At 39.2% G+C, this 22,810-nt stretch overlaps 1 protein-coding gene across 2 annotated transcripts in view; it reads left to right on the top strand.

Moving 5' to 3' along the window:
• Nucleotides 1–22,810, top strand: part of LOC116503317 (rap guanine nucleotide exchange factor 4-like) — a 97,201-nt gene that overhangs the window by 41,043 nt on the left and 33,348 nt on the right. For both annotated transcript variants that reach the window (XM_032209777.1, XM_032209694.1), the window contains 7 exons: nucleotides 1,646–1,764; nucleotides 9,491–9,579; nucleotides 13,555–13,633; nucleotides 18,244–18,394; nucleotides 20,411–20,499; nucleotides 21,849–21,879; nucleotides 22,676–22,754. In XM_032209777.1, coding sequence (XP_032065668.1) covers nucleotides 1,646–1,764; nucleotides 9,491–9,579; nucleotides 13,555–13,633; nucleotides 18,244–18,394; nucleotides 20,411–20,499; nucleotides 21,849–21,879; nucleotides 22,676–22,754 — 637 coding nt within the window. The remainder of the gene's footprint in view (nucleotides 1–1,645; nucleotides 1,765–9,490; nucleotides 9,580–13,554; nucleotides 13,634–18,243; nucleotides 18,395–20,410; nucleotides 20,500–21,848; nucleotides 21,880–22,675; nucleotides 22,755–22,810) is intronic.

Below are 22,810 nucleotides of genomic sequence, written 5' to 3'. Positions count from 1 at the left end.
GTGTTGTATCTTATGATTCTTGATGAATGTATTTTGTTTTTCTTTCTGTACACTGAGAGCATTTGCATCAAAGGCAAATTCCTTGTGTGTCCAACCACACTTGGCCAATAAGGAATTCTATCCTATCCTATCCTATCCTTTCCTATCCTATTCGTTTTTTAGTATCATCTCTCTGAGTGAGTAGCTGTACTGAATGTTGCAATGACATCATGTTTATGTTTTATCATGAGTGAATTGATCATGAGAGCAAACTACTTCAGGTAGTCCTCGACATACAACAGGTTGTTTAGTGACCGTTCAAACTTAACACCACCATTGAATAAAAGGGACTTGCGATAGTTTTTCACACTTATGACCATAGCAACATCCCCATGGTCAAATGATCAAAATTTAGACGGTTGACAACTGACTCCTATTTATGACAGTTGTCATGTCCCAGGGTCATGTGGTCACCTTTTGCAACCTTCTGACAAGCAAACTCAATGGGGCAGCTAGATTCATTGAACAACCATTTTACTAACTTAACAATTGCAATGCTTCACTTAACTACTGTGGTAGGAAAGTCCTAAAATGGAGAAAAAATTACTTAACAGCTGTCTCACTTAGCAGCAGAAATTTGGCCTCAATTGTGGTCGTAAATTGAGGACTACCTGTATTACAACTAACATAAAACATAAACTCACTCTTAGGTTTTTGTGAGCTTCAGCCACACAGTTTCTTTTGGCAATAGATTTCTATTTTCTTCCCCCAGTATGATTTTTCAATTTCCCAGTTTAACTAACAGTCCTGGAATCCCCAGGTGAATCTCTGGGTAACTACTTACTCCTGGTTAGCTTCAGAAATCAGCCAGGTGAGCTAGAGGCTGCAGGGGTGTTACTTCTTACAAGCCAAGAGAAACTGAACTTTAAAATAGTTATCAGGAACACTTCAGTCAGTCCATTTTTCCCTTTCCAGTTCTATTCTGGTATCAGAATTTGGGTTTTCTACTGTGGAAAATGGAGGCTATTCATTCATTCATTCATTCATTCATTCATTCACTCACTAGCTGATATTCCGGTGTTGCCTGGATATTTATTTATAGTGGGGAAATGTGCAGACCAAATGTAATTTCTAATGTTGGATTTTTCTCCCTTACCAGAGGGAGCCCCTTTGTGAAGTACTGTGAAGCCATTACCATGGCAACTCCACTGTGCTGTACAGTAGAAGTCATTTTATGGCAGTACAGTTGAAGCCATTTTAAGGCATAACAGACTGTATCTTAACAGAACACATCCCCCGAGAGGTTTTAGGGGTGTCTTGCCCCCAGAGTATTTTTCTCCAGAGGGTAAGTCATCAGTGTAACAAGTTTGGTTGAAGTTGCTCGAGGCGTTCCAGAGTTATGATGGAACACACACACACATTTATATATAGAGAGAGATTCTTTTATTTTATTTAGTTTAATTTAGGGACTGACCAACTCCAAACTGACAGCTCATAATAGAATGGTGAAGAGAGCTGAAGGGGAATGGGTGAATGTTGCTTTCTCTTTCTCTTCTTCCTATAAAACGTCTGCTGGATCTGTCTATATAGAGAATTGGTACTAGGATCCAAGTGACTCTTTTGACATTTAGCACTTACCATGTTGACAATTCGAATACTTTTTCAGGATGTTGAAGCAAACACTGTAAGATTGAAGGAACATGGCCAAGATGTCCTGGTGTTAGAGAAGGTCCCAGCGGGAAACAGGCCTTTTAATCAAGGAAACCCACAGCCTCTTCAGCACAAGTATGTTTTCATTCATGATTGTCAACATCACGTTATGTTTAATAATTCCAACTCTAATGAAGGAATGAGTTGTGCCACATTTCAAAAGAAATAATCAGCTGTTCCCTTAATCATGATTTTATCATTGCCCAAGCATGCTAGTTGAGACCCTTAATTTTCCAAAACCATTCTATGCAGTTCTTGGTGTGAATACTGTTTAAAAAAAAAAATCACAAACCATAAGGAAAATTATTACAAAGATTTTAGTTACTTGTTTTTCATTTCTAATGTTATTTTATATGTCCTTATCTCACTTCAAATTGTTAGGCCATTATTATTCTTGTTTGTGCTTATATTGCTACTTCTGCTTGGGCCACAAACTTGCATTGATCCTCTCCCTTGCTCTACGTCCTACATTCTTTTCATTGTGACTTAGATGATAAGCGTGTGACACCATTTAGCTGCTGCTTTATTTTCCCTGTAGTTCAGCTTTTCTCCTGCCCAGTTTCCTGTCAAGTGCAGGAAGCTCAAGTAATTTAAAATAAACATAAAGGTTTATTGCAAGCTCATGCTCTCTACAACCATCTTAACTACTAATGGTCAAAGCAGATTGGTGGTAGATAAGTGTCAGTGGAACTCAAGGTGGGCTGGACTCAGATCTCTTGTGGGCATGAAGCGACTTGAGGCTAATGATGCATTTGACCCCTCCCTTAGGCTCATCCTGCTCATCGCCTGAAGATATCTTTCAATATGCTCTTTTTTCCGTTTCTGGTCTTTTTGATTGGGCTTTGACACTTATTTAAAACTCTCCTCTAGAGTAGATCTTGGGACAAAATGTGAATATCTCCCCATTAGCTTCTCTGCCATTTCTCTATAGAACCAGCAAAACAAATTTCTAATATATGACATCAGTGTTCAATATGAGTTACAGCTTTACATGCATACATTATTCACTTATGCAATTCCCTCTCTTAATGGTCATTTATATATCTTGTTATCAATAATGACTGAATTTTCTTTTATTTGATATTTTAGTCTTACTGTTATAATTTGCCAGGGATAAGTTTAATGAATAGAAATTCTGAAAACAAAATAAGCAAAATTTAGCAACAAAATAAGCAAAATTTAGACAAGAAACCAAACGGGAAGTAACCCAGCTGATTCTTCTGTTTGTTTTCCTCAGTTTAAATGATTTCTAATAGGTGAGTTGTGTACAATGGAATATCATCATTCTAAATTATTCAGTAAAGACAAGAAGTTATGGAAGCAAAATTGAACTCAAGAGACGTAATGAGCATGAAGGTTGACATTAATGACAGATTTAACAAATGAACAAGTACAGCATCAGAATAAGGAGATAGAAGAATCGTCTCAAAGGTGCTTTTTTAAAAGACAATTGGACAAACACCTTTGAGACAATCATTACCAGGATGACTGAGAATCTCCATAGACATAATGACAAAAGAATGGCAAACATGACATCTGGAACTGTTTTCAGAAGTTTCATCAAACAGAACTGAAGAAGAATGAATTTAAATTAGAACTAGCAGAAACAGAACGGCATTAAAATAACCAAGTTCTGAGGTATACTTGAGCAGAGAAGGTATATAAAGAGAAATAGAAAACCCACTTAAGACTTAAAGACATCTGCATCTGGATGAAATTCAGGAAATCTTCAGAATAAAATCTTGAGAAACATGAGAGGGGTAATTACAAAGGGATATACTGATAAATTTGCATAACAATTAAAGACACAATACTGAAACAAAATGAAATGAAACTACTCTAAAACTGGTGTGGGGGAATCTGATCTACTGATGATCCAGACAAATTGGCACTAGATAAGAGTCAAGAGAGTACAAGGGAGGCTGGATTTAGATCTCTTAAGGGAGCATAGCTACCCCAAACTGATGGTGTGTTTGACCCCTCCATCAGGCTTACCCTGGTCATCTCATACAGGAACACTTCATTTTGCAGTTTTAATATTACATTTTAATATTAATTAATATTAATATTAACATTGAATGAACACATAAAATAATATTACATTTTTACACTGAATCTGGAAAAATAACACCTTCCCTATTTAAGCTCTGAATGATAAAATAAAACTGTGAAATATTTTTTCAATTACCTCTTGAAATCATAAAAGGACATATCTTAATCCTTGGCGAAATAAAGTGCTGCTGCAATGTCCATAAGAAAAAAATTGGCTACAGAAGTATATAGTACCATCTTGTACCAATTATCTGGACATACCTCTAACAATCTTTGGACCATTATGTTATTATCCGCTTTTAATGTCAATACTTTTTAATTTTATATATATATATATATATATATATATATATATATATATATATATATATATATATATATATATATATATATATATATATATATATATATGTTATATTTATGCTGATAAATAAATAAAGGGAGACTAGTATAGATCTATTTCAAGCTATTTAGCTCTCATCAGCTAGCCATACCCAAGTTTTTGGAAATCGAACCTGTGCTCTATTGCCTCCCAGGCAGGGAGTTAACCATTTGAGCTACAGAGAACGACTCCTTTTATCAGCCAGCCAGGGTGGGAGGTATATACTTAAAGTCACAACCCCTGGTATGCCCAAGTATGGGAGGAAGGTCACACTTCCACTCTCTGTCATTAGGCTCGTCACAAGAGTCCATCCAGACATACCTCCCACCCTGGCTGGCTGATAAAAGGAGTCGTTCTCTGTAGCTCAAATGGTTAACTCCCTGCCTGGGAGGCAATAGAGCACAGGTTCGATTCCCAAAAACTTGGGTATGGCTAGCTGATGAGAGCTAAATAGCTTGAAATAGATCTATACTAGTCTCCCTTTATTTATTTATCAGCATAAATATAACAAATGTAACAAAAAAGGCAACAGTAAAAAATATTGGGTTTCTGTCTGGATGGACTCTTGTGACGAGCCTAATGTCAGAGAGTGGAAGTGTGACCTTCCTCCCATACTTGGGCATACCAGGGGTTGTGACTTTAAATATATACATACATACATACATACATACATACATACATACATACATACATATATATATATATATTAATTTTAAAATAAGATTTTATTGGTAAAACGAAAATACAACATCCATAATTTGTAAAAAACAATACAACTACATTTCGAGATATTCCCATACTATCAAATCATATAAACATCAAAGGTTAGGTATCTTATTCCTTCCCTCCCTCTTCTCTTCCCTCATTTCTTATTTTCCATACCCTTTTCTTCCCTCCCCCCCTTACTTCCTTCTCCCCTGCCTTCCCTCCTTTCTTTTCTCCTTTCCTCCTTTCCTTCCCCCTCCTTTCCCTCCCTCGATCCCCCCTCCTTCTCACATACCTTCCCTCCTTCCCTTCCTCTTTCCCTCCTCCTTTCTTTTCTCTTAATCTCCCTCCTTTCCTCCCTCCTTCCTTCCTTTCAACTCTCCTTCTCTCTTTCTTTCCCTCCCTCTTTCCCTCTTTACTACCCTCTCCTCTTCCCTCCCTCCTTCCTCCCCAAGTTTCTTCTCTTTCTTCTCTCCTTCTTTCTTCCCACCTTCTTTCCCTTCTCTTCTTTCTCTTCCTCCTCTTTATCCTTCCCCCTTCTTCTGCCTTTCCTGTTCCTCTCCTTTCTCCTCTCCATCCTGACTTCCCTACTGTCCTCTTTCCCTCCCCTCTAACCTTTGTTACATTTACATATTTTCCTCTGCTGAGGACAACCTGGTTCTCTTTTCCTTTCCTTGCTTAAAGAGGCAAGGATTATAAATCCTCTCGCCTCATCTAAAATGAAGTTTAATCGCTAATTCCATAAGAAACTTTCTTATTAGGGATAATAGATAAAAAAATATGCAAATCTAACCAATTCCTCCTAGTCCATATTCTGACAGCGTCAAGGATTGTTTACGCACAGTGCTGGAAGAGTGAAAATGCCCCCACCAACACTATGGTGATGAATAAAATTTTAGAACTAGCAGAAATGAACAGATTGACGATGCGAATTAACGACAAAGAAGATACAGACTTTTATACAGTCTGGGAGAAGCTGTACAAATGGCTTGATGAGTCAGTGAAGACTTAGACACAAAAAGAGATAGCTGACTAACCTAATACGATCAAACCAATAACTCAAATGAACAATATACAACAACTGAGAGATAAGCGAAAGGAGAAATGTATTAGGGGTGAGAACCCACCGTTGAGCAATTTTGTTAGACTACAATGTTGGGAAAACTTAAAAAAGCTGATAGGAAATCCGCTATAACTACCTGCATGGAATTAGCGACTTTTTAATTATATTTTAATGTTTTTTTAATATAGTGTAAAAACTAATGTGTATTGCTGGTCTTTGACCATAATAAAGATTTTACTTACTTACTTGGTAAAATAAATGAGGTTTCCCCCACATATCAATAAAACTGTTTAACCAAAAGAAATATCATGAACTCTCCCCACAAATTACTATATTACTTTTTTTTCTCTTGGATGCATGGAGATACAAGCATCCTACACAGTGTGAAAACTTACAGTAGTACTCTTCTGTGAAGTACCCGTGGTTCGCCCATGAGGCCAATGTTGAGAAAAGACACGGACACGAGCTTTCTCGGAATGAGGCAACCCAGATTGGGGTCTGGGAGCCCCTTTTATTGAGATAGGACAAAGGCAGGAGGAGCAATCAGCATGTGATTTAAGACAGCCTGTCAAACTACAATTGCTAATCTACTGCTCAGGGAAGTTCTGTCTATATATGGTCAAATCCTGGGCGTCGTTGGGTAAGGCACATCTAGAGTGAACTGTCAGGATGTTATGTCTTTTAGGAGTTTGTTTTTTCCTGTGTGGTTCAGTGTGGCTGCGCATGCCCTGTTATGCACTGGGCCATGGGTGACCGCCACACCTACACAAGGAGTTATATGACAACACTCTTCAGTTCATAAAACTCATAGACTTGTGCTGGTTTTCTGACTCATTGTTATCCAAGCTTATAGACATGGAAGCCACAGCTTCTAGTTATACAGCTCATAATCCAATAATTGTAAAACTAAATAGAGGAAGTTATTGATCAAAAAGGCAGCAATTCAATGAACTTTTATTATTACAAGAGGATATTAAACTGCAGTATTATCAGGAACGCTTTTTGCCAAATCAATTTAGCCTTTATCTCTTTGTCTGCAAGATTTCTGAGAGGTTTGTTTTATCTCTCTGGCATCAAACAGAAAGAAAACGTTGCAAAATCAGAAGAGTATATGGTTTAGGGATCTGAAACAACTAGAATCAAGGCATAAACAGTTTTGGATTTGGAAAAAAGATAAAAGCAATATGAAACTGACTAGATTTAATTGAAATAAGCAAGACTTACAGTAAGTTGAATTTTCTTAAACAGAAAAAATATTAAAAAGGCAGTAAATCAGGTTAATTGCTGGTTTAACAGTTGTGAAAGGAACAGGACTGGGGTGAAATAAACATACTTCTACAAGGAAATAGATGATGGAGCAATTTCTTAAATATTATTCCAGATCAGGGGATGGGTTGTTGCCGGCATTACTGCCGGTTCAGCATGCAGAATTTTTTGTGCATGCACAGAATCAAAAATCAAGATGCCGCCACCATAGGAGAACCAGTTCAGGGGCGTGGCAGGCCTGGGTCGCTACTGGTTCCAGCAACCCAGGCCACCAAGTTACTACCTATTTGGCTGAACTGGTTTGAACTGGTAGGAACCCACCTCTGTTCCAGATTATGTGTCTAACAGAATCTCATCTGGAAGAAATGGGAGAATATCAGAATAAAGCATTCCTTATAAAATGCATTGATCAACAAAAAAAGTCCTTAACCATAACAAATGATGACATTTAAGTGGTAATTTTAAAAAACCCTGAAACTGAATAAAGCTAAAATTGATTGTAAGAACAATCTTAAGGAACAGGAGGAAGAATTGCCAATGAGACAGAAATCAGACAAAAGATATTTGAGTTTGAGGAAGATATATAAATCTCAACAATTCTGGAAAATAATTCTATAATGAAGCCATCTGAAAAGTTGGATTTTCTTTTCAATTAGCAATATACGCGAAAACATATATTACTTCAAAACATGTTACATGAGCTTTCTGCATGCCAACTACTGCAAGGCTATTACCAGGAAAGTTGTTCAATCTTCTCATGGACATGATTTTAATATTAGGACAGATTTATTGATATGGATAGAGTGTATAATTTCACACTCACATTTAGTGATTTATGATGGGTTGTCCATGGTTCCTGATATTCATATTTTGATAAAACCTTAATAGCATTGATTCCAGTCTCATGAGAGCTGGACTATGTGCATGTGTGTAATGTATTATACCTAGGTTTTCAGATTGGAATCAATTTGTCATACAATAGAAATAAGAATATGTTATGTTCACAGAAAATGGATGCTGTATTCCTTCTTAGCCTAAAGATAAAGGTTCCCCTCACACATACATGCTAATCATTCCTGACTCTAGGGAGTGCTGCTCATCTCCGTTTCAAAGCCAAAGAGCCAGTGCTATCTGAAGATGTCTCATGTGGCTGGCATGACTAAACGCCTAAGGTGCACAAAATGTTGTTACCTTCTCACCAAAGGTGGTCCCTATTTTTCTACTTGCATTTTTACATGCTTTTGAACTGCTAGGTTGGCAGAAGCTGGGACAAGTAACAGGAGCTCAATCCGTTACGCGGCGCTAGGGATTCGAACTGCTGAACTGCCGACCTTCTGATTGACAAGCTCAGTGTCTTAGCCTCTGAGCCACTGTGTCCCTTTTCTTCTTAGTCTACTAATACTTGAATTTAATCTTTACATCATAGTCATTCACACCTTAGCCAGTTCTCTTTTGAATCCACGGCACCCTACTCTGTATGTAGCCGCCCTTGAGCATTCAGAAACTTGAATAAAAGAGTGCTGAATTTAATATGCTTAGAAGAATAAATGTTTCACATCCCAATTGACCCATGAGTTATATTGCCTAGTGAAGTGTTGTTAATATAATAATTCCTTTTAGAAATTTCTGATGACAGATGCTTATTTGTTGTATCTCATCAATCTTACTTTCCTCAGCACCACATTGAAATTGTGACAGCTCAGTTCTTTTCCTCCCTTTCACTTTACCTCTTTTGTAACAATCTGGATTCATTGCCTTTTTATCTCTGAATATATTTGTGCTGAATCTGAAAAAGAGCTAATAAAATTAAGCAATGCAGTAATGCAAGAAGTGGCTCCTGGGGGGAATGTGTTCTTGGTAGAGCTGGTCCTCGTTCGTCACCTATGGAATATCACCTGTAGGAGATCACCAGGCTGAGCCTGAGGGAGGGGTCAAACATGTCATACGTCACAAGTCCCTGCATGCCCACAAGAGATTTAAGTCCAGCCTACCTTGAATGCCTTTCTTATCTCCCACTCATTTCCCTTGACCGCTAGTTGGTCTGATTCTTGCAGAGAGTGTAAACTTGCAAAAGATTTTTAAACTCATTTGAACGCCCTGAATCTCACGATTTCCCCAGCACTTGACATCACCTATCTAGTGAGTTCACTCTATATGTGAAAACCTCAGGCAAAGTCCTTTTCCAGCATGTGAATTTAAATTGCTTTAGTTCTGGCTTTTTAATATTATTGTATTGCAGTGATCATGTCAATTACTACGTTGAGTTCCAAGGACATTATCCCTTTGGGTGGTGCAGACACAAATTTGTTTCTTTTTTTTTTTTTCTTCCTCAGATATATTGTAATGTCGGGAACTCCAGAAAAAATTTTAGAACACTTTCTAGAAATGATGCGACTAGAATCAACGCTAAATGAAGGAATGGGTAGGCCGGTTTAATCAAACTCTATTTGTAACTTCAATTTATCTAAGAAATAAAATCTTCAGTATGACAAAGCAAAAGAAAAATAGCAAATGACCTTGATATTGGTTCTAAAATATTTGTTGATATTCTCTGGCTTCTTAGTAATCTAATCAGTAACTTACCATATTTTTGGAGTATAAGACGCACCTTTTTCCCTCAAAAAAAGAGGGTGAAAAACTGGGTGCGTCTTATACACTGAATACAGCATTTTTGGCCGCCCGAAACCCTGCCCGCTTTGCAAAAATGGCCATGCATAGTCTTTAGGAGGCTTCCAGAGTGCTTCTGGGGGCTGAGGAGGGCAAAAATGAGCGGAAAATGGGCCATTTTTTGCTTGTTTCTGCCCCCCTTCCAGGAGCATTGTATAAGCCTCCTAAAGGCAGTGCATGCCCTTTTTTGACAAAAAAGGGCCTGTTTTCGCGAGAATGCAAAAACATTTTTTTTTAATTTGCCTCTTCAAAATCTTGGTGCGTCTTATACTCTGGTGCATCTTATACTGCGAAAAATATGGGTATATAAGCCTTCCTGCCCATTTATTTAACGATCCTGTCTAATAGATTATTAAATACATTTCAAAAGTTTAACTGGGTCATCTGACATAATTTTAATAGCTTGTTAAAATATTTCAACTTCAATTGCCTTTCTATTCATGATTATAGATGTATATAACCCTATATGTTTAGCATTAATTAAGATATCTTCTGTCTTGTAAATTGCTTGGGATGTCAGAATATCACTTCTACGGGATTTCATCCAAGTTAGTAAATCAGAATAAAAACTGCAAATGTCACTGCCATTTATTTGCTGCAAGACAAACCCAGTGAAAATGCTCTGATTTTTCATTTCTTATTTACAGTCCCAGACCAATCAAACATGAGTACAAAATTTAAAATACAGAAAAATCATTTCTCAAGCAATTAATGGTGAGAAAAGAGTATCGTCTGGCTTCTGCAAACCATAGCTATTGCTAGAAACTTTGCAACTTTTATAGTGGTTATCTTAATTAGGTCTTGCCGAAGAAAAATTGTAATTTCTAGAGTTAGGATTTCTCATCTGTGTGGCTGTGTGTGTTTTGGTAGGTCCAAATTCCAAATCTTTTGTTTAAATTTCATTGAGATTTTATCTGGACCAGATGGCAATTTTACCAAGAGTGCACAACGTGCTACATCAATTCTTAGGGATGTGGAAAATCTGTCGGGTATGGTGAAGTGAATTAGAGGCTCCCCCCACTAGATTCGTTACAACCAAAATGTGAGATGGAAAATTTTCACCCGAGGCCTCTGAGAAATCTCACTCAGTTATTCTAGTAGTAGGAGGGTTAGTAGCTCCTGATATATGTTTGCTGTCCTGGAATATCACAGGAGGAGGCTCTAAATGGAAAATTCTGCATTTACATTTATTTGAAATTCTTCTCTTTTCTTTAAACGTGTGCTAACTTTTCAATCTAATGACCCAGTCTCCAAAGTTAGCAATGGTCTTTAAAGGCAAAAGAAGTACCCAGTTTTATAACGATTCCCCCTTTCACTTATTTAAAAAAGGAGTACAAAAAAGCGTTTGAGGGAGAAAAAGCAAAGCTATTCATTCACTAGTGAATTGGCAAAGCTCTAACAAGCAGGAAGGTAAAAGGTTTCCCTGTCCAAGCGAGTCTGACTCTAAGGCACGGTACTCATCTTGTTACTTGGCCAAGAGAGCTAGCATTGTCCAATGACATTTCCCGTGGTCATGTGGCCAGCATGGCTATATGCCAAAGGAGCACAGAACACACTTACCTTCCCACTGAAGTGGTACCTATTAATCTACTTGCATTTGCATGATTTTATTTCTTTAGAGTCCTGACCCTGATATTTTGGCCATTTATTCAATGTTCCTTTTGGTGACAATTTTGTTAGGTCCCTCCCCAACTTGCCTTCCAGTTTTAAAACCATAAATCCTCAAACTAGTTTCTTAAAGCCCCAGATAAAGATACAATTTTGCCCAAATTATTAAAAATGCATCATGGCTGATGGGACACTGTCATTAATAACTTCATTGCCCTTCATTGCCCTGCAAAGTGTGGTTTACTACTCTCACTCTCTCAATATAAAAGAAAGACAATAAGTAAAATCCTGCAAACTTATGCCCAATTTTTGTACCTTAAACTGTTAGATTAGAAGTATTTAGAGAATATTCTGGCTTCCGAACAAGCAGGTTTTAGATCAGGATGTTCCACCTTGGATCGATGTGTAATTTTATTCCATTTAACTGAACAATATTCTAGCCTTACCAAAGATGTCCATTATGTTGCCTTTATTGATTTAAAGGGAGCTTTCAGCTCAATTATCTGTGACAGACTATGGAGGAAATTAGCTGCAACATCCATTCATTGTTGTCTTCTCAAGATGATAATGTTGTGGCATCAGAATACTACAATGCTGGTTAAAGGCAATTTTACTAGGGATCTAACTATTCCCATCCCTCTCCACAGAGGAGTCAAACAGGGCTGTATTCTTGCCCTTTAAATATTCAATGATTGTGGCCCTTTCTGACCACAAATTTCGCCCACCAACTTTTGTTCTTTCTCTGATTTTGATTCTGTTGTATGCAGATTTCCACATACACAGCCACTTTATCTGTAATCAGGGGGACCTTTGCCGCGGCCTAGCTGCCTTAGAGCCCTGCATTTCTATGGAATTTCTCAACATTAATTATTCAAATCTAAGGCTCTAGTTTTCTCTAGAAAGCATTTTAATCCCCTATTAAATAGAAAATAGCTTCTACATTGAAGAAAGTGAGAATACACACAGTTACCAAGTTCTACCTTACATGTTGAATGTAATCTGTATAAATTAGGACTTTTCATGGCTTAAATTTTCATAATTTGTTCCTTTACTGCTTCTCATGTCAGTAGATAAAATTTTTTCAGAACGTTGGGTTCCAACTTGTGATAATCAGACTTGTTATTCTGGCACTGCCCACACATTTGCAAACCTATCACATTGGCAAATTCTGAATCATCAAAGGGATTAGAAAATTGTTCTGAAAACATAAAAAGAAATTTAAGATCCCCAAGGAAGTGATACTGTGAGCAACGGCACACTTCAAATTTTTATCTTGCTATGGAAATTAATTTATTTACAGCAAAATCTACTGCATGGAATGAAGCCTCATTGTGTCCAGAGTGGCATATTTCTTGTTCATGGAAAACAAGATTTCAAGAGTTATTTTTTAAATTGTTTAAAGCAGCATGCTTTTACAACTTTTAATGGATGGCTACTGAAGGTCATGCAATCCCGATGCTTTCATATAATGTCAATAGAAATTGATAATTAAAATCTGCTGCTCCGGGTAGTCAGACCTTGCATATACAATTTGCATGATAAAACTTTATAAAGTGCAATTAAAGCTCTTCTGCCTATGGAATAGAAGATCTGGGTTTCCTTCCATCTTTGAAGCTTTGATTACTGTTCCTGTGCTGGCTTGATTACCAGCAGAGCAGGAGTGGGTTGTAGCCAGCATTATTGCCGGGTCGGCGTGTGCAAATATTTTGTTCGATGCACATGCGCATTTGCACATAAATAGGTCTGTGCATGCGCAAAATATTAAAAAATGGGGAAAACATTGTTTTGCAATGAAAATCATTCTGTGCATGCGCAGAACCAAAAATGAAGATGACGCTGCTGTAGGAAAACTGGTTCGGGGGTGTGGCAGGCCTGGGTCGCTGCCGGTTCCAGCAACCTAGGCTGCCAAATCACTACCAGTTCAACCAAACCAGTAGAAACCCACCACTGCAGCAGAGGCATTCTGACACAGGAACAGTAAGATATCCAGCAAAAAGTGAAGGCCCCAAGGTCCTATCTTTATAGTGTCAAATTTTGATGTTATATGGTAATATCCAAATATGTCTGTTGTTTTGTGCTATTTTAATTTATCTTGCTTCTGTTCTTGATTTTATTTTCATAGATGCCGGTGTGAATGATTTCGTTACAATGCATTGTGTATTCATGCCAAATAATCAACTTTGTCCCGCTCTGATGGCTCAATATCCTTTTTTTAAAGTCATATACACCACAGACACACTAAGTCATTTTTTTTCAGCACCATCCTACCTTTGAATGTGAGATCCAATCTGGATCGGTCACTGGGACCAGAGGTTGAGTCTTCTGAGCTTTTGGACTCTTGCTGGAGCCCATCCTCAGGGAACTTCTCTGTCACCAGAATGTGTGAGATAGCAAATGTGTCCTCTCAGCATAAGAGCCAAGGTGGCGCAGTGGTTAAATGCAGCACTGCAGGCTACTGCTAGATCAGCAGTTCAGCAGTTCAAATCCCACCGGCTCAGGGTTGACTCAGCCTTCCATCCTTCCGAGGTGGGTAAAATGAGGACCCAGATTGTTGGGGGCAATATGCTGACTCTCTGTAAACCGCTTAGAGAGGGCTGAAAGCCCTATGAAGCGGTATATAAGTCTACTGCTATTGCTATTGCTATTGCTATCAGGACACACATTCTGATGAGAGAGAAGTAGATGGGCTCCAGCAAGAGTCTGAAAGCTTGGAAAACTAAACTTCTGGTCCTGGTGACTGACTCAGATTGGATCCCGCAACATTACCCTGGCACACATTTATTTGCCTTCATTTGTAATTTTGAATGGTTGTTAAACAAATGGTCATAATTGAGGGCTATCTGTAGCTTGTAAACCCAAGGATTCTTCGAACTATTTTGCAACTATTTCAAACTGTTATTCTTTGCTTCTCCTCCAATTCTAACTCTACTCCAGTGTATCCTTTTTTTTTTTACTGGAAAGTCAAATTTTTATCATTTAAAATAATACAGATATATTGTTTTCCCACCTATTATCAAATTTTTATTTCAGCATATATAAACATAAGTGAGCTTGGACTGGGTACTGTTCTGCTACTATAATAAGCAAATACTATTTTTAAAGATTGATAAATGTTAATAAGCAAAATGAGGGATCCTATTTAAGTGCATTCCAACTCACTTTATACAGTAAAGTGTATTCCAGTACAGACTGGAATAAAATCCTTTTTTTCTGCCAAAAACTAAAGATCTGCTATTTTAAGTTCATTTTTATTAGTTCTCCCAAATTTGAGTTTGCAATTAAAATGGCAAGTAATATTCACCCTTTTTAGGTAAAGGTTATCCAGACATGCTTGCTAGTTGTTTAGGAGCGATGCTCATCTCTGTTTCTAAGCCAAAGAACCAGCACTGTCCAACGACATCTCTGTGGTCATGTGGCCAGCATGACACAACATCAAAGGCGCAAGGAACACAGTTACCTTCCCACCAAAGGTGGTTCCTATTTTTCTATTTCCATTTTTTATGTGCTTTCGAACTGTTAGGTTGGCAGAAGCTGGGACAAGTAAGGGGAGCTCACTCCATTACACACCACTAGGGATTCAAACTGCTGAACTGCCGCTCTTTCTGATTGACAAGCTCAGCATCTTAGCCACTGAGCCACTGCGTCCCTTGACACTTTTTACAGAGTCATTAAAAAGGATCAGAACATTCAGATAGCTGTGAAGCTTTGCATACTTGCACATAAGTGCTGAGTATTATTATCACTGCTGTATTATTAACATTTTACATGAATCTCTGTATTTCCCTTCTCCCCAAATGAATACTGAGGTTGGATTTAAGCATCTGAAAGGAAATAAATCAGTGATTATACAGAGAGTAGAATAGACTGCATAGTTAGTAACATTTCTTAAAGCTCAAAATATGAAATCAGTATTCAGTCACATCATTGTTGATTAATACTTTAGAAATTATAGCCTCTCTAGAATATTATTTATACATAACACTATTATTCTGATAGATATGCAGCATGAAATTTAAGAAGGGTGGGCTCCACCTTTTCCTACGATAGAATTTGCATGGGAGGAATTATTAGCAGAATTAAAAATAAGGAGATGAGCAATGGAAAAATGGAAAAGAAATTGCTAGTGCCTGTGGTGAGTCACTTAATCAGCAGGTAAAAGGATATTGAATAATTACAGGGCTTGCACAGAAGCAGCGGCATGGGAAGGCAGAAGAAACTCAGTAAAACGTTGTTTGATTTTGAAAGGCTATAGGGACCAATGCCTGCACTGTCAAATTTCTTCCCCGGGTTCCCTTACTAAGAAACAACTTCTTAACTTCTGGTCTTGATTCAGTACATTCAGTGCTCCAAATCAGAGGTGGTATTCAGCAGATTCTGACCAGTTCTGGAGAACCGTAGAAATTTTGAATAGTTCGGAGAATCGGTAAATACCACCTCTGACTGGCCCCACCTCCATCTATTTGCTGCCTCCCGAGTCCCAGCTGATTGGGAGGAAATGGAGATTTTGCAGTAACTTTCCCCTGGAGTGGGGAGGAAACAGGGATTTTACAGTATCCTTCCCCTGCTACGCCCACCAAGCCACCACGCCACGCCCACCAAGCCACACCCACAGAACCGGTAGTAAAAATTTTTGAATCCCACCACTGCTCCAAATGCCAGCTGTCAAACTTCAGTAGCCATTTCCAAAGTTTCATTTAAACTGCAAGGAAATGGTGGCTGTATGAGGAATTCATCACCCTTTAAATCACCCCTTAATTATTTCATGTACACATGGCTGTATCTTGAGGAGAAAAAAATAGAATATTTCCTGGTGAGGAACTTAAAAGTTTTTGACTTATATCAGAGACTGCACTATAAAGGTTTTGATTTAAAGAAAACAATTTATTTTAAGAATTGCCTTCACGTCTTCTTGATTGACAGAACTGTCATTTGCAGAGGATAATCTAGGCTATTAGTTTCACCTTGGTCTTCTTCTGTGAACATCTGTTGCTGTCTAGCTGTCTGACTGTCAAATCTAACTATCCCTATATATCCTGACAAGGCAGGACTAAGCAGAATTTTAGAATTCAAGCCAATTGAATCCTGGCTCATTACTTAGTGTTCCATTTGGTTATGCCTGGTGCTTGGTTGATGGTTAGCTAATGAAATGGAAGTAAAGGTTTCATGAAGAGGGGGTTGAGGCAGGCCTGAGTCTTTAATGGCACAGTGGTTAGAGTACAGCCGAGTGACGCAGTGGTTAGACTGCAGCACTGTAGGCTATTTCAGCTGACTGCTAGCTGCAGTTCGGCAGTTCACATCTCTCCAGCTCAAGGTTGACTCTGCCTTCCATCCTTCCGAGGTGGGTAAAATGAGGACCCGGATTGTTGGGGGCAATAGGCTGACTCTGTAAACCGCTTAGAAGGGGCTGTAAAGGCACTATGAAGCGGTATTTAAGTCTGTGCTATTGTGTAGAGATGCACTTGCTGGTTTTCTGCAAGGAAGAGAGCCAATCAGTACAAAATGGTTTATATTCTGTTAACTGAAAAGAATACTGCTTGCCTGCCTTAGGGAGATTTACTTCCCTGAGAGAAAGCAGCACAAAATCCAGCAGTATTTAAAGTCCCACTCTACTACCACCAGATTAGGCCTTTCGCTGCTTCACTCTACGTAATATCTAAGAACAGTTCTGGTTTGCCTTACCCACAAAAACATAAGTGCCTTCACATGCTGTCATGTTTCATGCGATGGCAGGAAGCAAATCACAAAAGTTTGGTACGTTGAGACAAACTACATCCTTCGCAAACAAAATCCCTTTATTGTTGTGAAAATGCAGGGTGGAAATACAGAGTGAAACACCAAATAAACTCTGCCAGCAATAAATTCTTCTGTAATATATTTAAAAATAGATAAATTGAAATTGTAAGATGCAAAAAAAGTAAGCACAGTTTAAATAAAGCATTGGTTCAACTTAGGAAAAGAGAGGAGGAGGGAAGAGAAACATGCTAAAACAAACAGAATAACTCTTAAAAGAAGTGGGATTGCAGTAATTTGTTGTGGTAAAAGCATATGGAATTGAGTGGATGGATTGGAAATGAATCGATGAACTTAATCTTAGCAGTGCAGTACTTCCTTCGCTAAACTGGCTAATGGATCTAAGAGGGTACCCTGGTCCATTACGGTGACATTGGTGATAGGGAAAAAAAGAATCTTCCATGGGATTGATCTGCTGGATCCACAGGCTAGCAGTTTTCTTTGCTGATTCAGAAACTTTATGTTCGGTTCAAAAGTAGTGCAAATCACAAGCACTACTACTATTAGAATGGGATTTTAGAAATGTATGGTGCAATTATAAGGAGCAAAAGAAATAGTGTAGTATCTTAGCCTGTTTTTCTTGTTACGTCTAAGTCCATCTTTGCCTTGAAATAAAAGCACAGCTATTATCCCCATGCCCTGATGTTTCACTTTCTGAGGATTTGACCAAGGCCTTGAAATCCAAACTTAGTGTATGGGAAAACTACATGCTCCATTTCTTTTACAGTACAAAGAAAATTCCACTATGCTCACATGTAACACAAACTATCCTGTTTTATTGGGAAATCCTTTCCTTTCCTGCTACTCATGTCAAGTGATCAAGTGTCATGATAATCTTTTAAACTGGAAACTCACGAAATACAATTCTGAACTTGAACTTGAAAGCCCTGCTGGACTGGCCTTGTGGCCAAGAAAGTCAATTTCCAGAAAGTCCACAGTTATGAGGAAGTGATAGGGAATTCAGAGGAGTGATAGTGATGGGGAAATGGCAAAACGACTGTTTACCTTGACATCCTGGCACTTACCATGCCCAGGCTTCTCAAGGCACAGAGCAAGAAAAACTGGATTATGCGCTGAATAATAAAAGGCGAGTTGTCCGTTTAGTTCTACTGTGGGCTGCTTTTTATGGTGATGTTTTGCCAGAAGAGGAAGCAGCAGTGGCGTTTCTGGAGGTAAGGCCCATTATTATTACAACAACCGTTGTCTCTTTGCAGTGAGAGTATTCATTGTAACATGGGCAAAGCCTGTTTTCAGTCTTCCAAGGATGTTACAAAAAGACCCATGGTGATATTTCAGGCTTTCATGAAAAAATGTCTTCTATGGGTGTCTCCTCCACATAATTTTAGGGAGGGTCCAGGGGTGGTTTACACCAGGTGTGGGTTGCTGCCGGTTTACTAACGGTTCACAACACGCACGTGTGCTGTTCAATGTACTTTGTTCTTCGCGCATGCACAGAACAATTTACAGTGAACTGCGCATGTGCAGTCACTAAAAACCAAAATGGTAGTGGCCCAGCTGTGGTGAGGGAACTGGTTCGGGGGGCGTGACAGGCCTGGGTCGCTGCCGGTTCTGTGACCCAGGCCTGAATTCCACTACCGGTTCAGCCAAACCGGAAGTAACTCACCTTTGGTATACACTTACCTTCCCTATTGGTTTGCAAGTGTGAATACGCACGTGCCACCTCCGTGCATGTGCAGATCCTTCCGCGCATGCACTTTTGGCAAAAAAAGGGCCTAAATGGGATGTTACAGAGCTAGTTTCGGGTGGGTGGAGCCACCCGTGGTTTTTGCTACTGGTTTGGGTGAGCCGGTCCGAACTGGTAGAATACCACCTCTGGGATGGTCCATTAGTTAAGCTTTATAATAATCATGGGATTCACTTTTTATAATACCTGAGATGGCCATCTCGCTGTGTCACTTGGCACAGCTAATCTCAATGTTCCTTTTGAGCATCAAACAAGGAAAACATTTGAAAAGCTATTTTATTATTGCTGGTGATAGATTGTTTTTCTTTTGTTTGATAATTAAAACGGAATTGAAACGCTGCATTTTTTTAAAAAAGAAAAACATCAGTTGAGATAGAAAAATATGAAAGGAACCTAAAATAAATAAATTAAAATAAACCAAAAACAGGCCACAATTTTCAGTATCGTAATGAGGGAAATATATTACTCTCAGAGTGAAGTTCAAGGGTTTATCCACATCTCAAATATTTGATTGATTGATTGATTGATTTAATTTGTATGCCGCCCACTCTCAAAGAGACTCGGGGCGGCTTACAATAAAAAAGGGGGAGGGAAGGACATACAAAAACAAGACAACGTTAAAAAACACAACATTCACAACTGAGGGTGGGGCTAGACGATTCAACAGCCAGGTCTTGGTCGCTTTGCGGAAGGCTGGAAGGGTAGTGAGGGTCTGGATCTCAACGGGGAGATCGTTCCAGAGGGTCGGAGCAGCAACAGAGAAGGCCCTCCCCCGGGGAGTCACCAGTATTGACCGGCAGATGGAATCCGGAGGAGGCCTAATCTGTGCGATCTTATAGGCCTTAGGGAGGTAATTGGCAGGAGGCGGTCTCTTAAGTAGCCAGGTCCGATACCATGTAGGGCTTTAAAAGTAACGACTAGCACTTTGAAGCGTGTCCGGAGACCAATGGGAAACCAGTGCAGCTCGTGGAGGATAGGTGTGACGTGGGTGTACCTAGGTACACCCGCAATCGCTCGTGCGGCTGCGTTCTGGACTAACTGGATTCTTCGGACACTCTTCAAGGGCAGCCCCATGTAGAGCGCATTACAGTAATCCAGTCTTGAGGTGACGAGGGCATGAGTGACTATCCAAAGGGCCTCCCAGTCCAGATAGGGTCGCAATTGGTGCACCAGGCGAACCTGGGCAAAGGCCCCCCCGGTCACAGCCGACAAATGATGTTCTAGCGTCAGCTGTGGATCCAGGAGGACTCCCAAATTGCAGACCCTTTCTGAGGGGCGTATAATTTCACCCCCCAGACTGAGAAATGGAATAGCTGGACCATTTTTGGGGCGGCTGGGCGCGATTTGGAGTAAAATTGTAACTAATACTATTTATTATGCACATAAAGTATCCTTATTTGAAACCAGCATAGATATGATACAGATTTTGTCAAACCAGCTGGACTTTTTATACCATTTGAAGAGTGTGTTTATCATTTAACAGGAATTTTATGTATCTGTATCGGATGATGCAAGGGTCATTACAGTGCTCAAAGAGCAACTCCCAGAGCTAGAGAAGACTGTGAAACAAATGTAAGTATCAGATCAAGCTCATTGCACCAGACTGATCTCTGTCAATGCCTAGCATTATAGTATATCTAAAGCATTATCATTGTTAGACTAATCTTAAGCAGAAAAGCTGTGCAAAAGGCACTCCAGCCTTAACTGTTTGTGGCATTTGCTTCTTCAGGTGAGTGTGACCTTGTTGGAACTCAGTCTTGGAATTAGAATCAAGCAAAAGAGCAACTTCATTGTGCAACCTGAGCTTGTTTTGACCCATCCAATTCCTCATAGATTCTAGGCACTGGGTCAACCCATTCTCCAAAGCACCTGAGGGCAGAACAAGAAGCAATGGGTGGAAACTAATCAAGGAGAGAAGCTACTTAGAACTAAGGAGAGATTCCCTGAGAGTTGGAACAATTAATCAGTGGAACAACTTGCCTCCAGAAGTTGTGAATGCTCCAACACTGGAAGTTTTTAAGAAGATGTTGGATAACCATTTGTTTGAAGTGGTGTAAGGTTTCCTGCCTAGGAAACCAAGGTCCCTTCCAATTCTGTTATTCTATTAGTCAACAGGCCCAGCCAGGATGGTCATCAGCATAGCAAAGTGTGTTCCCAATGGTTTGGGGTACTGTAAATATTGAGTGATATATATTTTGTTTCAAAAAGCTTCTGGTTCATGATCTTTGATTGCCTGAAAGCCAATTTCCAGGATATTCATTGTTACAAGCAATGCAACAGCATATATCGTGTACTTTTGTTTTTAGTGGGCATTGTATTTATATGAGGAATAGGGCAGAGATGGGTTCTGGTAGGCACTACTGCTGATTTGCTTGTGTGCGTGCCACTCATGTGTGCATCACACACATGCTTGATGCAGGCTGTGCGTACATGCGCAGTGAAATTAAAATTGTTCTGAGCATGCGCAAAAACAAGATGGTGCCACTGTAGGCGCCACCAGGAGAACCAGTTTGTGGGTGTGGCAGGCCTGGATCGCTGCCGGTTCCACCGACCCAGGCTGCCAAACCACTACCAGTTCAGCCAAACCGGCCCAAACCAGTAGGAACCCACCACTGGAATAGGGTTAATTTGCCATGTTTGTTAACATATTGCTTTAAACATAAACTACTCAATGTATTCATGAACGAACAAGCTGGGTTGGAATAATAAAACTAAGTCAAGTCTAACAAATATGGTTGCCAGACTAGGATTTATTTACAGAATCAAAAGCTCAATTCTGTATTGCTTAAGGGTCTAAAAGTATTTATAGTAAAATCTCTAAAATATAAGTTTATTTTAAAAATTCTTCATATGCATTTATATTTTTGTTAATTTAGCATACAGTACGTAACAAAAAATATTGTTTCATTTGCATTTGATAGATCAGAAGAAGCTAAAGGACCTCAGAAAAAGGTAAATATTTTGGATACGTATGCCACAAAATAAGTTATTTACAAATATTCTATGCTACATACATGAGTAGACTGCTACGGGTTCGGGAGGATCCATAACTAACAATATGGCCAGTTCGAAGAACCTCCAAATCCCACCCCTGGCTGGCCCTTCCTGCCCCACCCCTCCTAGGAGTCTCCATGCAACCTGTTTTGGATGCAGATGGGTAAAAATGGGCCTCTTGGAAGTTCCAGAAGGCCGGAAATGGACCGGTTTCCAGCCTCTGGAGCCTGGGGGAGGCAGTTTTCACCCTCCCGGAGGCTCAATAAAAGCCTCCTGAGCCTGGGGACGGTGAAAACAATCCGCCCACCGTGGTGCAGGAGGCCAACTAGGCCATGCCCACCCAGCAACCAGGCAGAGAACCCATTGCTGAAATTTTTGAAGCCCACTCCGGTTACATACTACCATGTTTCCATTGTACTTATTACCATATTTCCCTTATTAATTCTCGTCCATGTACCCATATCATATAAATTTCAGGTAAGACATTTGCCTGCAGTCAAAAAATGGCTTTGTATTCAGACGCTATCAAGATGCCATATGTTAAAAATTTACAAAAGATAGTACTTGCGGATTTAGGTCTCCAAAGTCATAATAGCAGATGGATACCATGAAATATTTTCAAAGTACATAATTAACTTTAGAGGTTTTTTCTTCTTCTTCTGAATTCGACTGCTTTTAATAGTAGATCATAAACTGGAGAATTTGTTTTTCTCTTGTATCTGTGATTATGAAGGGTTTTTTTTTCTTCCCCCAGCACAAAGTCCTTTTGCAGCACTTTAACATGAGTGATGAAAGAACGCAAAAACGCCAGCCCATCAGGGGAAGTGATGAAAGTAAGTCAGTGCACTGGACCACCCGAGTTTCACTGCCGAAAAAAAAACAAAGGTTC

The sequence above is a fragment of the Thamnophis elegans genome, chromosome 1 (assembly GCF_009769535.1).
Source record: "Thamnophis elegans isolate rThaEle1 chromosome 1, rThaEle1.pri, whole genome shotgun sequence".
In the NCBI taxonomy this organism is placed as follows: Eukaryota; Metazoa; Chordata; class Lepidosauria; order Squamata; family Colubridae; genus Thamnophis; species Thamnophis elegans.
Note: the sequence above shows the minus strand (reverse complement) of the source record. Positions and strands in the feature narration are given on the sequence as shown.